The sequence below is a fragment of the Chelon labrosus genome, assembly GCF_963514085.1.
Source record: "Chelon labrosus genome assembly, chromosome: 22".
Taxonomy (NCBI): domain Eukaryota; kingdom Metazoa; phylum Chordata; class Actinopteri; order Mugiliformes; family Mugilidae; genus Chelon; species Chelon labrosus.
Genome location: NC_140355.1, coordinates 13,443,367 through 13,458,523, shown reverse-complemented (window position 1 = coordinate 13,458,523; position 15,157 = coordinate 13,443,367). Strand labels below are relative to the sequence as shown.

At 43.2% G+C, this 15,157-nt stretch overlaps 1 protein-coding gene across 1 annotated transcript; it reads left to right on the top strand.

The window, feature by feature from the left end:
* The first annotated feature begins 2,217 nt into the window (after nucleotides 1–2,217).
* On the top strand, nucleotides 2,218–14,912 carry rfx3 (regulatory factor X, 3 (influences HLA class II expression)). Its single transcript, XM_084571863.1, has 17 exons — nucleotides 2,218–2,305; nucleotides 6,304–6,416; nucleotides 6,562–6,650; nucleotides 7,419–7,686; nucleotides 8,971–9,045; nucleotides 9,322–9,503; nucleotides 9,615–9,734; nucleotides 9,822–9,946; nucleotides 10,077–10,192; nucleotides 10,936–11,051; nucleotides 11,170–11,324; nucleotides 11,439–11,536; nucleotides 11,614–11,763; nucleotides 11,893–12,101; nucleotides 12,192–12,345; nucleotides 12,468–12,510; nucleotides 12,711–14,912. Exons 2-17 carry the CDS (start codon nucleotides 6,309–6,311, stop codon nucleotides 12,989–12,991), a joined length of 2,289 nt encoding a protein of 762 aa, XP_084427989.1. The 5' UTR covers nucleotides 2,218–2,305; nucleotides 6,304–6,308; the 3' UTR covers nucleotides 12,992–14,912.
* The last annotated feature ends 245 nt before the right edge of the window (nucleotides 14,913–15,157 follow it).

The following is a 15,157-nucleotide window of genomic DNA, read 5'->3' as shown; positions in this document are numbered from 1 at the left end:
TTTGTAGTGAATGGGATAACATGTGGAAAAATACACCGCTATCTTGCTTTGGAAAAAAATAGTCAATCATTTTTACCGTTGTTTGTAATTTATCATCCACAGTGTCTCGCAGTAATATGAAGATGCACTAAACTCTGTTGTCTCCCTTTTTTTTTAATCCATCACTTTCACAAATTCCACTACTAAACAATGTTTTACAGTAAACAGTCGACTCAAAAGCAACACCACGTCAATAAAAAACTGTGTGAATAGTGAATTTCTAAAACCACTTTTAGTTGCTACTTTAAAAAAGGAGCCGCTTTGCGAGCTACAAAGCACGTTCGAATATAAAATAAAATATTTGACGGTGTGTCTCCCTGTTGAGTTAGTATCTCTGCTTAAAGTAAACAAAACAAGACAAAGCTACAGAACTACTTTGCGGCAGACGCAGTATATAAATAACTTCCTACAGCGAAATTCTGGAGGCAATAAGCTAATGTAAACCACAGAAATAATTAGCAACCACTGCAGCGTTTCAATATGAAAACCCTTTACAGGACCAGTTGGCAGTATTCTTCACAGCAGTGCATTCTTCTTGCTGGAAATTGAAAGGACAAAATGTTTTACTTGAAAATAATTCTTTTAGCAAGAGTGTCATGCTTCAGATGGGGGTTCCAGTAGTTGCTTAGCAACAACAACAACAGTTTTTTTCCAAAAAGCATCTGTTTAGAACTGCTAATCAAAAAAAAAATAATAAAATAAAAAACATGCCGTGCAGTGGACACAGGTGGTTGGTTAAGCTTTGTACCCACTAGGAAGCCTCTTAATGCTTTTGTTTGGCCACTGTTCCCAGATTAAAAGTTTTATATGCTATGTAGCAAAATGTTTAAACTTTTAGCGTATTCATTTCAAAGATACCTACCTAACAAATTCTAAGACTTCTCCTCAAGCAAGGAGAAGGCAGGCTTTAATGAATAAGGGTGTCAGAAAGACAGTGCCCAGGTTGAAAAATCAAACAAAAGACAGTAGTTGTGAGGCAGTTTGTAAGTAACAAATACATTTAAGACTAACATTTAAATGTTCACAAAGGTCAGTTAACTTAAAAACTAATTAGGTTGGTGAGAATAACAGGAAAAAAAAATTGCACATGGCGGTCAGGAGAACAGCTAAGAATGGAATTAACCTTCAGCCTATACAGCCGTCAGGTATAATGAATAAGACATGGTGGGCACTGCCTTTGCACACACACACACACACACACACACACACATTGGAGTGTATAACAAGTTAATGAACCGCCACCTGTTTTGCCCCATTTCTCTTCCAGCCCTTGTTGGCTTTAAATAATCCCTTTATACAAGGCAGAAAAAAAATGAAGATGTTGTAAGATCTTTTAATTTTTGAGAACACTATAGATGAACAGGCACCTTCTTTCAGCGTGCTTGATTTTGTAAAATCGTGAGAAAGTGAATCTAAAAGGAAACTCAAAGGTGAAAAATAAGTCAGGACAAAAACATGCAGATGTGGCTGAGACCGAAAGGGTTTAAGGCAGGAGCAAATTTTTCTTGTTGATGACAGACCTGACATCCCCTGGTGTACAAATAATGGGTCCTAGGCCTGTAGGCTGATGGATCAAATCTCAGTCTATCCCATTATGTTGTCTACATATTAATAAATTATTAAATGGGCTATCATTATACAATGCCATTAGAATATCAAATTCGAAGTATGGCTGCATCAGAAATTTAAGTCAGGAAGTGAATCTTCACCAGATCTTGATTTTATAGCACGAAAGAAAGACTTAAATAACCAAAAAAAAAAAAAACTACCTCAGTTTAAGAGCATCTTGCAGATTTATAAATTAAAGACGTGTGCTGTTTATAGAACAAGCGCCGTCTTTACACCTGCTAAGACCTGAACTCAAACAAAAACCGTGACTTTATATGTCAACATTTTTTTTAAATGTGCCATCTGATGACTGAGCTTCTTAATACATATCAGCCCCCCCTCCAAAAAAATAAAAATAAAAAAATCAGCATGGGCTCGGGTATAATAGGCAGCCTTTGTTAACATATTCGGCAGCGAATCGAGAACAAGCATTTCCGTGTGATTTGATTTCTTTTAGGGTTTAAGTGAGCTTCAATCTCCTCCCACCTGCCTGGTAAGGTTGCGCGCTGCCGGTGAGTTTTATAGCAACTGTTGCCCAGTGAGGCAGCGCCATAGTCACCGTAGTCCTGGCGACTGTAACCCACCAACAACAACCTCTCGCTCCATCATTACCACCTCCTCCACCATCCTCATCTTCATCAACCAGTCCACAGCTCAGGTTTGATTAAATTCTAAATACTATTTTCGGCCCGAGTGCAAGTCGTTTATCGAGTCCCGGGATAACGTATGAAGGATATATTAATTCGCTGGTTTATTTATTTTTTTTGTCTGCTGCCGAATGAGGGCTCGGTGAATAGCTGGGGTAGTTTGCTAGCGAGGGTGTTTCTTTGTAACGTGTTAGCTTGCTTGCTAACGTTGCCTGTAGATACCCGCTGCTGTGAGAGGTCCTGCTCGCTAGCAGAAGCTAGCCGTGTCCTCTCACTGGCTAAAACTGAGCCAGGCGCGTTCGGTTAGGCGTAAAATGCCATGTCGGTGTAACTTATTTGTTTAAACATGCCATGTTGAGTGGTAGCACAGAGTCCGGGCTAGTCAATGATGCTAACTGGTCAGCTGGAGCAGGAGCAGGAGCAGGTGTCTGTTGTTGCTAGGTTGCTAACGCCAGCGATGCCTTCTCACAATGCCTGTTGGTATCTGTTTTTTTTGAGGGGTTGTGCTACAATTATATCGCAAGTTTGCGTTTAAAGCGATTCAGCTCTTGCTGGTGGTGGAAAATCAGTACGTCGATTAGCAATGGAAAGTGCTGTGAGCTAGCTTTCCACACACTAACTGCTATTGACAATAGCTAAGCCATTACTTTCCCTTTTGTCTTAGGGAGCAAGATAGCCTCGCTAGCTTTCCATCTGCCCTCTTTGTGGCATCAGATGGCTGTGATAAGCTATCTGATAACGCAAGGGTAAGTTTTGCAGTGGCAGCCTTTGAGTTAAATAACACACGAATAAAATTAAAATAGCGCAGTGTTATCTTGGATCATTTCGGTATTCTGCGTTACACCTTGCGTGAATGGAAACGGTTCATCCAACCCTTTCCGCGAATATTTATATTGAAGAAATGTTCATTAAAAGTTTCAAAGAAATGAAATTTATAATTGTTGTTTTGTATTCGTGTGTATTTCCCTCATTGCACAAGCAAGGGGAGGGGGAGCGAATATACTGAATCCATTATAACGCAATATAGGAAGTGATCTTTTGCCAGATTTATATTGGGCTCAATCAGATTGGCTAAAACCATTCTGTTAACCTCTGTTTCAGTTTTATATGCCCTATGTGCCTCCCAATAATAAGAAAGTTACATTTGAGGATTCCTCATTGGGGTTGGGGTTTCATATAAAGCCAGTTTCTTAATGTTGCATCACAATTACTTTCGAGTCCACTGGGTCTCCTGTTCACCTGCAACCTCTGATTGCCTTTAGGAGAGAGATCAGGTGTGTGTGTTTTTGTGTGGTGAGGTGAAGTGAAGAGAGGACAGGTGCACCTTTAGCGCTGTGGGGACTCCTGACCATTTAAGCTCTTCACCCCTAGAATCAGGTTATCTCTTAAACTGTATGGTAGACGTGAATCATGTGTCTTTAACTGCTCACGTGGAAAGCCGTTTGTGTTCGCGGACGCCACCATAGCTTTCCAAACTACCGACTGTTCAATTCTGCGGGTGAAGCCCAAAATAATGTAAATATATTAATGTGTTGGCATATACAGCCTAAAATAGGCCATCCCTCCCGCCACACACACACACACACACACACACACACGGATAGAACAGGATGTGGGGAACTGCTAGTTATCAGATCATGTTACCACTTACCTGAGGTCCAGTAGGGCAGAAATAGTACCATGCCACCTGCTGCCTGGATCCTGTTGCATTTCCAATCACTTAAAGAGGGGCTGATTAATTCAATTATTCAGTCGACCATTTTCATGGCTTAGCAGCAGTTATTTGCCACAACCATCTAATAACGATGTAAATGGGTGATGGATAAAGGTTGCTGTTCCTTCCCAAACCCAGGATTTGGACATTTAGACATGTCGTAGTGTCCTGTGTCTTGACTTTTGTTACATTTAACATTTCTGTTTCCAGTTTTTCCAAATTTTTTGCACTTCTTGCTGTATCCCATATATGTATGCGATCTTTTGACATCCAAATCTGCACCAACAGTTGAACGTAAGTCGCTCGAGAAGTCCCTCCCTGTTGTCTTTATAATCTTACAACCAAGCTAAACAAACACAGTACTTTGCATACCCCCCCACCCTTTCAGCTCCTAGATACATCTACCTCCACCTGTTTTCCTGCTGTATTCGCACCAGATAATGCCACTCTGTGTGTGTGTGTGAGAGAGTGAGAGAGATTTTGTGTATGGTGTACTTTCCAGCCTTCGCCGCCAGCTCTTATTTCAAGACTCTGTGCATTAGACTCCAACTTTGTCATACACGATCGTTAGCGACGCACACTGTAGTTCTTTGTGTTTTTTCCCGTAGCTGCGACGGTGAACCTTCCGCGCTTCCACTGTTTGTCGGCTGTGATGATAGCGAGAGGAGCTGAAGGGAGAAAACTCGGGGCAAAATGTTGCACTCCTTGGTGGCTTTTGTTCCTCTGTGTCTTTGTAGGGCTTGCACTTGCTCAGTGGAGCACAGCATTTAAGTGGGCCACAAGGGAGTGCCTGAATGGTGTGGCAGGAGGTGTGTTGGTGTGTGTGTGTGTGCGCGCGTGTGTGTATATATGCGAGTGTGTGTCTTTGGAGAGGGGGGTTGAGGTGAGAGAAAAAGAGTGTGCTGTGATGCAGGGGCTCTTTTCCTCGATTAGGTGGGCTCAGTCGGGGCGATGCACTTCAGCTTTCAAACTGCACTGTGCAATATAACTCTATATTCCCCCCTCTCTGCGAGCCCTTTTTTTAGCATCGAGATTTCGTTCGCTGACGGCTACAGTTTGACAGTGTGATATGACATTTTTATAAGTTTTGTTCCCTGCATTGAATGGCTTTCAAACTACAGAGTGAAGCACTAGTGTGCTGTAGTACGTTAATCAAAAGTGTACTTGTGGTATCATCACTTAAAGAAAGTGTATACATACATATTTTTCTGCTGTGCTGTGACCAGTCTGGCAATAGTCTAGTGACATGGCAGACAAAAGCAGAAGGCTTTTTTATTAATGAATGTCGTCGTCCCAATTTATTAAAAGAAAATGAAGTTTTGTTGCTGTTTAACTATCTTTCCCATTTTCATTACACCTGCCAATATTTTGAGGTTAGTTACCCCCGACATGAATAAAGTGATAGTTTTTATTTTAAGAAAAGAGCCAGTGTCATATTGAAGGTAAAGGGAAGGGGCAGGCTGTCCCCGGAGAGATTTGAAGCTGTTAGGAGACCCATCTTAATTAACCAAGAGAGGCTTGTTCATGGAAACTGTGATGGGGAGGAGGTGGCCTTTCCCTGGAAGGAATGGGCGATAGGAGCCTTACTATTATTAACTCACAAACACAGGTTCACAATCAGCGTTTCTTCTTGTCCTCGGATCCAAAATTGTTCACTACTGCATGGCTTAGTATGTACTGTGCGTTCTCAGTTCCCGATTCCCGAAAGCACCTTCATTTGTAGAAATGAAACTTATCTGGTGAGGGCAAAATGAGACAATTCCCTAAAACTTTTCTTTTATACCGATCTGGGACTTTCAATTTCAAGTAAGGGCTGAAGTGTGTGAGAAAGTGGGAACTGACCGAGCGACTACAAGCAGCATCTATTTGGAGTTTGTTAAATATTAACTTGTTTTATGGCTGTGAACATGGAGACAAGACCATGTGTCACTGATGCATGAGGCTCTTAGTACACTGAGTACCACAAGGCAGAAACAGGTGCTCGGGTAGAATTAGTCTAGAGCAGCTTGAGTAGCATTGATTCGAGTAAAGCAGACCACTGTTTTACTCTGTGATAACGCCTCGTGTTACCTATAATGCTTTGACTTGTGTCTCATTTAGTCAGATTTTAGATCTTTGAATAACCAAATCTTCTTTAATTATTGGATTTACCCTCTTCTATAGAAAGATTTTGTTTTATGACAGCCTTGTCTTGTGTTAATATATGCTGGAAACAACTTAAGCATAAAGTTCATTCTTGTTGACAGTGTTCCTGGCTCTTAATATGCGACACCATTATCCGTCTATCTTATTCAGGCGCCATGCAGACCCCTGAAGCAGGCGCTGACTCCACCTCCACTGTCCCTCTTCAGACCGCTGTGCCTGTCCAGCCTACCAGCTCCACCCAGCAGGTGCCTGTCCAGCAGCAGGTACAGTACATCCAGCCTGCCTGTGTGTGAATGTTCCTTCGCAAGCACACTCGGCGCGTTCGTACATTTCCGTCTTTGTCAGTGGAATATTCAAATTCTGTGAATTAAATCATTAATTTGCGACCTTTGCAATTTGTCTTTCCAGGCCCAGACTGTTCAACAGGTTCAGCATGTTTACCCAGCACAGGTGCAGTATGTTGAGGAAAACAGTGGCGTCTACACCAATGGCAACATGTGAGTCAGTCTGTTACCCAGCTCCACAAATACAAGCGTCGCCCCAGCCTGTTCTTTCTCCTCTTAAGTCTCTTCACGCCGTCATTCATGTCACAAGCACATGATGGTGGTGGGAGTGCATTTGTTTTGTTTTTTTTATGTGTGCGTGTGTTTTGCTTTCTGAGGGCCGTGCAGTCGTGTGTTTGATTGTGCTTAGTCACCTGAACATGACCACAAGTTGGCCTGTCTGTCCTTTAAGTGCCGATACTATGCACGGGCCCCCCTGGGTCTGAGGAATGGGGTTACGTACACATGCTGCTAACAGGCCCAAGCTGTGTTTGTCCTGCTGCGACACACTGTCGAGTACACATCAGTGAGTGTGTGTGTGTGTGTGTGTGTACAGGCGCAAACAGACGCACTGTATGACTTCTTCTACTGGTGGAAACACAGCGGGACTTGGAAATATAAAATCAGAACCAACCTGCTGGATCTGAATACCAGATTTGTGTCAGCATAACATGTAACAGATTTAAGTATTTCATACAAAACACAATTATTACTAAAGAAATTAACCATTAATTAATTAAATTGTCCTAATTATGATATTGCTGTTACTAGTGTTTGACTGTGCCTAGAAAAATATTAAAAAACATGTATAACTACTACAATACAGGCCGTTGAAACCACACTCTATTTGAAAGGGTCAGTCAAAGCACTTTTATCATTTAATGTGTTTTGTAGATGTCAGATTGGGCGCACTAACTTTTTGCTACTCTCTCCTCTGAACAGAAGAACCTACTCTTACTCAGAGCCGCAGCTGTACAACCAGAACAGTGGAGGGAGCTACTTTGACACGCAGGGCAGCTCGTCACAAGTGTCCACAGTGGTGACAACTCATGGCATGACCAACAACGGAGGAGGCGGCGGCGGCGGCACTGGAGGAATGAGCATGGGTCTGGCGGGGGGTCAGGTAATCAGCAGCAGTTCTGGGGCTTACCTCATGGACAACGCTGGACCCCACCCTGCCACCCAGACCGCACGGGCTTCCCCAGCTACTGTAAGTTTCATTGCACCCAACGAGTGGCTCCCTCACTTACACACTGACCCGCCTGCTTTTGTGTGTTTGTTGGTAGATGATCGCGTATGCAGGAACATTTTCCCTGTTAAGATTCACACAGCTGTTAGTTTGTCTCGACTCGCCCTGTCAGTGTAGCTGCTCTGTTTCTGTCATACTTTATTGATCTATCCACTAGTTAGATCCAGACAAATGTAGGTCACTGGTCTCTTAAGTTCCTTATTTAAACTCAATATTTGTTTTCAGCGCACACATTTTAGGCCCATTGTTATATAGAGAAACAATGCTTGTTTGCCATTTATGCAGTGTGGGTTTATGAGCCTGAGTCTCCATAAATTCATTGTTGTAACCTTTAATATTTAATATTCAAGTAATACAGGGCTCTGTTTAAATCCCTGATTCCATCGGGCTGTTACACTTGGGGAAGAAAAGGAGGGGTTAAGACCAGAGAGGCAGGTGTGTCAAAGGGTGAAAGGTTTCTCCACAACTCCAGGGACTCACCCACTTGCCACTTGTATTGGACAAAGTGCTGTACTTTTGTTTATATGTATTGCACCAAAATTACGCCTTTGGCAACAATATAGTGACTGGCATTACAGTATGTTATGTGGGTGTGAGTCATGGCTGTGCAAAGGAAAACAGAAAAAAAAAAATATATATAACCAATTCATTCAATTTCATCATGAAACAGAGTGCAAATGTCCCGGAGATGCACTCAACAGCTTTGCATTTTATAGTAACAGCCAGCATATTGCGTCTTGTTTTACAAACAGCTTTGTAAAGCTACTTTAAAAAAAAAAAAAAAAGTCAATACCCAATTAGACTTCTCCCCGTGAGCTTTTTTGTGTAACTCTGGAGGTTGATATATTGCTAAATCCTCTTGGCACGCTGCCTCAGTTCTCTTGTTTTTGTAAAGGAGTCTGGCTTTGCCCTTGTACCTGAAAGTTGTTACAAGTGGATCTGCGTTGGATGAATCACAAAGGGCTGTGTGCCTGGGAGCCATCCACCGTCCATGTTCTTAGTTGATCCTGTTTACCATATGTTACCGTTCCGCAGCTAGGCATAGGTTGCCCTGAGATGACGGGTTTTCCTGCTCTGCTTGGGTCTTAGTGGTGCTTGCTTCGGGGGACCTTTTCCAGATTCTCTTTATTTCTTTTCGCTTGTGGCCAGTAATGTGTTCATGTCGACTTTTTGTTTTCCCTTGCTTTTGTTTTGATTTCCCCCTCCCTCTTACATTTTGTTGTCCTGTGCTTCGTGGTTTATCAGATTGAAATGGCGATTGAGACGCTCCAAAAATCTGAGGGTTTATCCAGTCAGAGAAGCTCGCTGCTCAACAGCCATGTAAGTTGCTTTTAAGAATGCCTGCCCCTCACCTAAGCTTAACTTTTGCAAACTCGCTCTCTTGCTGTTCTGCCTTTTTCAGACCTCTGTATATTTGAGTTTGGTGTGGGGCTTTTTATTGTATTAGTTTGCTGGTTTTAAACGTTATTATTTCTTTAACTTGTACCGGCTGCCATAGAAGCTTATGCAGAGCTGTGTTGCAGCAGCCTCTACATTACCAGCTTAAGGTATTTTCTTGGAGCAGCATTAAAAAGCATGTGTTCCCCCCCCCTGTAGCTCCAGTGGCTGTTGGACAATTATGAGACAGCAGAGGGAGTAAGTCTACCGCGATCCACCCTCTACAATCATTATCTGCGCCACTGCCAGGAGCAGAAACTGGACCCTGTAAATGCAGCCTCTTTTGGCAAACTCATCCGCTCCATCTTCATGGGACTCCGTACAAGACGCCTTGGGACGAGGTTCGCTATTTGCAGCGTTTATTTTTAAGCAAAAGAAAGCTTTTCCTCTATTATGTGTGCAATGTGGTTCTATGTAACTCAGTCTGTTTTATGTTTGGTTTTGCCTTTCAGAGGGAACTCCAAATATCACTACTACGGTATACGTGTGAAACCAGATTCCCCGCTCAATAGACTCCAAGAAGACATGCAGTACATGGCCCTCAGACAGCAACCTGTTCAGCAGAAACAGAGGTAAAACACAGATTGCCCAGCGTGCAGCTCTTGTTGTGACAAAAGTCGTAATTTTCCTAGATGCTAAGGGGAGCCGTGTGATTTCAGGTTTAAGCCGGTTCAAAAGTTTGATGCTGGCGCTGGGGAGAATTACTCAGGAGGAGGCCAGAACCATCCTGGAGCAGCAGAGCAGACGGTCATTGCACAGAGTCAGCACCACCAGCAGTTCCTAGGTTAGCTGCTTTTCTCTTTATCTGCATGTGTTTGTAACTAGAAAACAGAGAAACAAACGGAAATAGCCAGACTGTGTCTTTTCAAATTATTCTACAGTGGTTGTTTTAATTATTTTTTTTCCCCTATTAGATGCATCACGGGCACTCCCTGACTTTGTAGAGCTGGACCTGGGACAGAGCAATACAGAGAACATCAGTGCAGAGGATGTGAAAGCTCTCCAGTCCCTTTACAGAGAGCACTGTGAGGTTAGGCATATCCCTTTCTTTACTCACTGCAAAGTCATATAAGTACTTCACAGTCATTCACAGTGGAAACAATAGGCTATCTACATTGCTCAGAAATGACCAGGCAACCTCCATCAATATTGTTGCATTATCTGATACAACATAGGCATCGTAGTTTTACTATGAGTAGTCGCTTCTCTCCTGGAATCAGTTTGCCATCACGCTATTTTCATAGTTTAATCTCATTTGAAGCTGTATTTAGTAAGAAAAGCTTGTTAAGTCTCAAGATACCAAGCTAAAGTTTTACACTTTTTCAAAAAGTTGATGTGTTTAAAGTGTGGAAACTTTTGGAAAGGTCGCGTGTTTATGGTGACAGAGATTGGTAAATGCCAGATGGTGACATTTTAGAACGGTTTTCTCTTCATGTTGTGAATTTTTAAACACATGGTACCGAGTCACGGGTTGACGACCGAGGTCTTAAATGGTGATTTCATCCTAATTACAAAAAAGAAAACATTTTTGTCTCTAGTGGTGTCTAGTAATGCAAGTAGTCTGGGGATGATAATCATGTACTGTATTAGATTCTTCTCACCAGTACAACAGAGACAAATGGAGCTTAGTTTTTTATCCTCAGAACTGTGGAAAAAGACGGTGATCATCCTAATAGTGAACAGGTTTTCAGAGGGACTATTTCTTTATCTCATAGAAAGTTCTTTCAGTTGAGACTTTATATTCTTCTTGTTTATCCTCTGGTTCTTTTTCAGGCTATCCTGGATGTGGTTGTCAACCTCCAGTTCAGTCTAATTGAGAAGCTGTGGCAGACATTCTGGCGTTATTCTCCCCCCGACACTGTAGAGGGTGCCACCGTAACAGAAAACAGGTGAGGACAAGTCGAAGAGAAACGCGAGGCATTTAACCGGTGTAAACTAGGATTTATTTTAGGCTAATATAGAAATTCTAAATAGCCTGATATAAATGTGGTTTTGGTCTTTCCGCAGCAGCGTAAGTGAGATCGAAGCACGCCTCCCCCGATCGCAGCTATTGGTACTGTGCAGAAACGAGGCTGTTCTCAAGTGGATGAGCACCTGTGACCATTTAATGTACCAGGCCCTTGTGGAGATCCTTATTCCTGATGTCCTGAGACCCATTCCCAGTGAGTCACAGTTATGTCAAGAAGACGCCTCATATCTTCTTGTTGGCGTTAAGGTTTGTAACAATCATTAACCAACTGCTGTTTGTTTTTGTCCCGCTATTTTCCTTGCTCCAGGTGCCTTGACTCAAGCCATTCGCAATTTTGCCAAAAGCCTGGAAGGTTGGCTCAATAATGCCATGAATGCCATTCCACCGAGAATGATCCAGACCAAGGTACAGTATCAGTAATCAAATGTATAGAGTAGTATTTGGTACAGAAAGGTGTGTAGTAATCATTTTTCTTTTCACAGATTGCCGCTGTTAGTGCCTTTGCGCAAACATTGCGCAGATATACATCTCTGAACCACCTGGCTCAGGCGGCACGTGCCGTGTTGCAAAATACATCACAGATCAACCAGATGCTGAGCGATCTCAACCGCGTTGACTTTGCCAATGTGCAGGTCAGGAGGGCTACATGTTTGCTTTTCTTATGCTTATTTCCTAACAGCCATTATATCAAAAGAATGGGAACCTTTTCTGTGAACAAAGTGTGAACCCAGATTCCTTCCTTTCATCATGTTTCCGTACAGGAGCAGGCATCGTGGGTGTGCCAGTGTGAGGAGGGAGTTGTTCAGCACTTGGAGCAGGACTTCAAGGCCACATTACAGCAGCAAAGCTCTCTGGAGCAGTGGGCGGCCTGGCTGGATAATGTGGTCACGCAGGTGCTCAAGCCCTACGAGCACCGGCCCAGCTTCCCCAGGGCAGCTCGACAGTTCCTGCTTAAGTGGTCTTTCTACAGGTCTGTGAAAGAAAAAGAAAAAAATACATAAATACTGGGAGATGTATGAGTGTGTAGCATTGTTTTAAAATGTATTTCATCTTTGTGCAGTTCTATGGTGATCAGGGACTTGACCCTGCGTAGTGCTGCCAGCTTCGGGTCCTTCCACCTGATTCGCCTGCTGTACGACGAGTACATGTTTTACCTAGTGGAACATCGGGTGGCTCAGGCTACTGGAGAGACACCCATCGGTGTCATGGGGGAGGTACAAATGTGGCATGCCTTTTATCACTGGATACAGGACTTATCTTGGTACAGTATTTACACTGTGTGACAGAACAATATAAATCACTAATGGCCCTGTTATTATGCGTTTCCTTTTTTCAGTTTGACAGCCTCAACACCTTGTCCCTTACTAACATTGATAAAGGTATGTGTTGATTCTGACTCTTACGTTGAACACATAACAATATATTTCACCTCAGTTCAATTCAGTGCTCATTTAGACGACAGGCGATTAAATATTACTTGCCCACTGAAGGTTGATATAGCAAAATGGTGGCGAGCAGCTTGAGTGTAATCCTGTAAATGAGCTCTACCTGTTTTTAATTCTTGCGCTGCTGTCTCTAGATGAAACGAGTGGGATGGACAGCGACTTAGAAGACGACACGGAGGAGTCCGGGGAACCGCTCGCCAAGCGGGAGAAGTCAGAGCATGAGGTAATCCAGGTGATCCAGGTCGGGGCGCTAGAGGACGGTTCCCACCCTGTGGTGGGTGTTGTCCAGCCGGGCGTGCTCCACTCGCTGCCCCAGCCCCCGCAGGACCACACTGAACACATCCTAACCCCCTCCGCCGGTACTCCCACCATCCGCCACTGCAGCACCACAGGCAACACCTATGCGTCCGTTTGAAGGTCTGGGGTGGGGGGGCACAGCAGATCTTGTCTGGCCTAGCTTTGCCGTCTCACTCTCCACATATCTTTCTCTCTGTAAGTCTTGATGTTTGCGTCTCTTTCATGCGTTGTCTCTGTTTGCACTTGTGTGGACGTGCTCTCCTCTCCCTGTCCAGCCCTGTCAGGGGAGACGGGGTCGAAATGATGACACTCTGGCTAAGATGTGCTGTCCTTGTCTTGACTGCTTAGATTCTGGATGTGTTGTCATCCCGTACAACCTGCGCTCTAACACAATGCAGCAGCTGGTGGAAGAGACCCGGAAGAAAAAGACTAATTTGACCCGTTAAATGTTTCGTTCAGGCACGACTTGCCGCCTCCGTCTCTGTATACGGATGGATTTTACAGAAGGAAAATTACTTCAAACTGCTGATGTCTCAGAGCTCAAATCCATGTCACTAGTCCCAGTGGAGTTAAGGCAATGATTGACTCAAGAACTTCACTTACTGTACATAGTTTTTGCTGTACTTTCAATTGGTATTACCCAAAAGTCATGGTGCTATCCGTGTGTTTTCTTTTAATTTTCTAGTCATCTCTCCTAATTTTAGTATGATTCATGACTACGTGCATTCCAACTGCTTTTAGTTAAAGAAAATATTTTTGAGTATTGTATGTAGCTAAAAAGGGACAACTTTCTATTTAAGTAAGGATCACGGGGCAGTTTCACCTGCTCCGTTTGAAAACGATTTAGTAGCCACTCGCCAATAACCACTTATAGCTTTCAGTCACAGAAAAAAAGACACCCTTAAAGAAATGTCTGTGCTGCTACTCCTGTATATAAATGAGATCGAGAAGAAAGGCTGTTTTAAAAGAAAAAAAAAAGGAAAAAAAGATAAAAAGGACTCTTTCTCAACGCTAGCTTTTCTATGCACCCCGTGCATATCGCTTGCCTTTGTTCATTTTAGATGCTCTGTAGTGCGGTTTATGTAACGAGCTGGAATCTTGAAAACAACTCACCGGACACGTTCCCCTGGTTTTGCAGTTTACGTCTTAAGGACAATTTCTTAAGTTTGCAGTGGACCAAAAAAACAAAACAAAAAAACAAACCCAACAAGAGGAAGCTGAGAGCGAGCCGTCTGCGCCGCACCAAACGCCGTTTTCCTGTCCCACAGTGCCATGTTGCAGAGCAGAAGGAATGTCAGGGATTTAATGTACCTCGGCTTTATCATAGTGCCTTATCCTTAAATGCAGCTGTCCGTGTAGTCCCGACTGTGTGCTGTAGAGAGCCCACAGCCCCTCTCTGCATTGTCCCGGCCACAGGTTTGGCTTTCTGGTGACTCGTGGCTGGATTTGGGCGGGCTCATCAGTGTTGAGATCAAGCGATGCAGGCACAGACACACCTGTTGTTTTCTCTGGATCAGCTCTACTAAGCTCGTCGTCTGAATCACGGTCTTTAGCCTTGCTCCTGCCCTCTCGAGGCCTATTCTTGCATTAGCCTTTTGTTATCGAGTGAAGCGTGTGTGCGTGTGCGCGAACGTGGATGCGTAGGTCCTAGATGTGTTTTTATGTGCATGTGCATATATGCCCGTGTGTCTGCGTGTTCGTGTGTGTGCGTGTGTGTTGGAACACATCCATCAGTCACCCTACCTCAAACCAGTGGTGCCAGCCCTTTGACGCGTGCAGCACAGTCACCAAACCTTATTGCACACACACCACTGTACTGCACAAATCTCAACGCGATAGAGAAAATCTGCATTGCTTTTCTCTCACCTCTGATACGTTTTCATTTCCGTTTTTAGACCATAAAATGCTTCATCCTTTGTTCCCTGTTTGAAGATCATCTTTGTACAGTGGACCAAAAGTAGATATTTTCTGATATTCAAAGAGATATATAGATATATATATGTATAGTATATATATAATGACGATACACTACGTATATTTGTTGGCTTTTTATGTGGTTGATCTGATTGTTTGTTTATACGTGAATGTTTCTTTCGGTAGCGCATCTGTAATTACTTCATAGACTGTGAAATGGGAACGGCATGGGGGACTAACTTCTGATTCATTAGACTACATCTATACTTGAACTGTTTATAGCCTTCTGTGTCGTGGAGAACATTGAGATTAATCCTCCGAATAGGAACATTTGGTCGCTGAAATGATTTTGTTCTTATTCCGTCATGCC

What these genes read in the sequence shown, in the direction of transcription:
- rfx3 (XM_084571863.1), top strand. Translation starts at nt 6,309, where the DNA reads ATGCAGACCCCTGAAGCAGGCGCTGACTCCACCTCCACTGTCCCTCTT. An exon ending in GTCTACACCAATGGCAACAT is followed by an intron (nt 6,651 to 7,418) that starts GTGAGTCAGTCT and finishes TCCTCTGAACAG; the next exon opens with AAGAACCTACTCTTACTCAG. An exon ending in TTTACAGAGAGCACTGTGAG is followed by an intron (nt 10,193 to 10,935) that starts GTTAGGCATATC and finishes GTTCTTTTTCAG; the next exon opens with GCTATCCTGGATGTGGTTGT.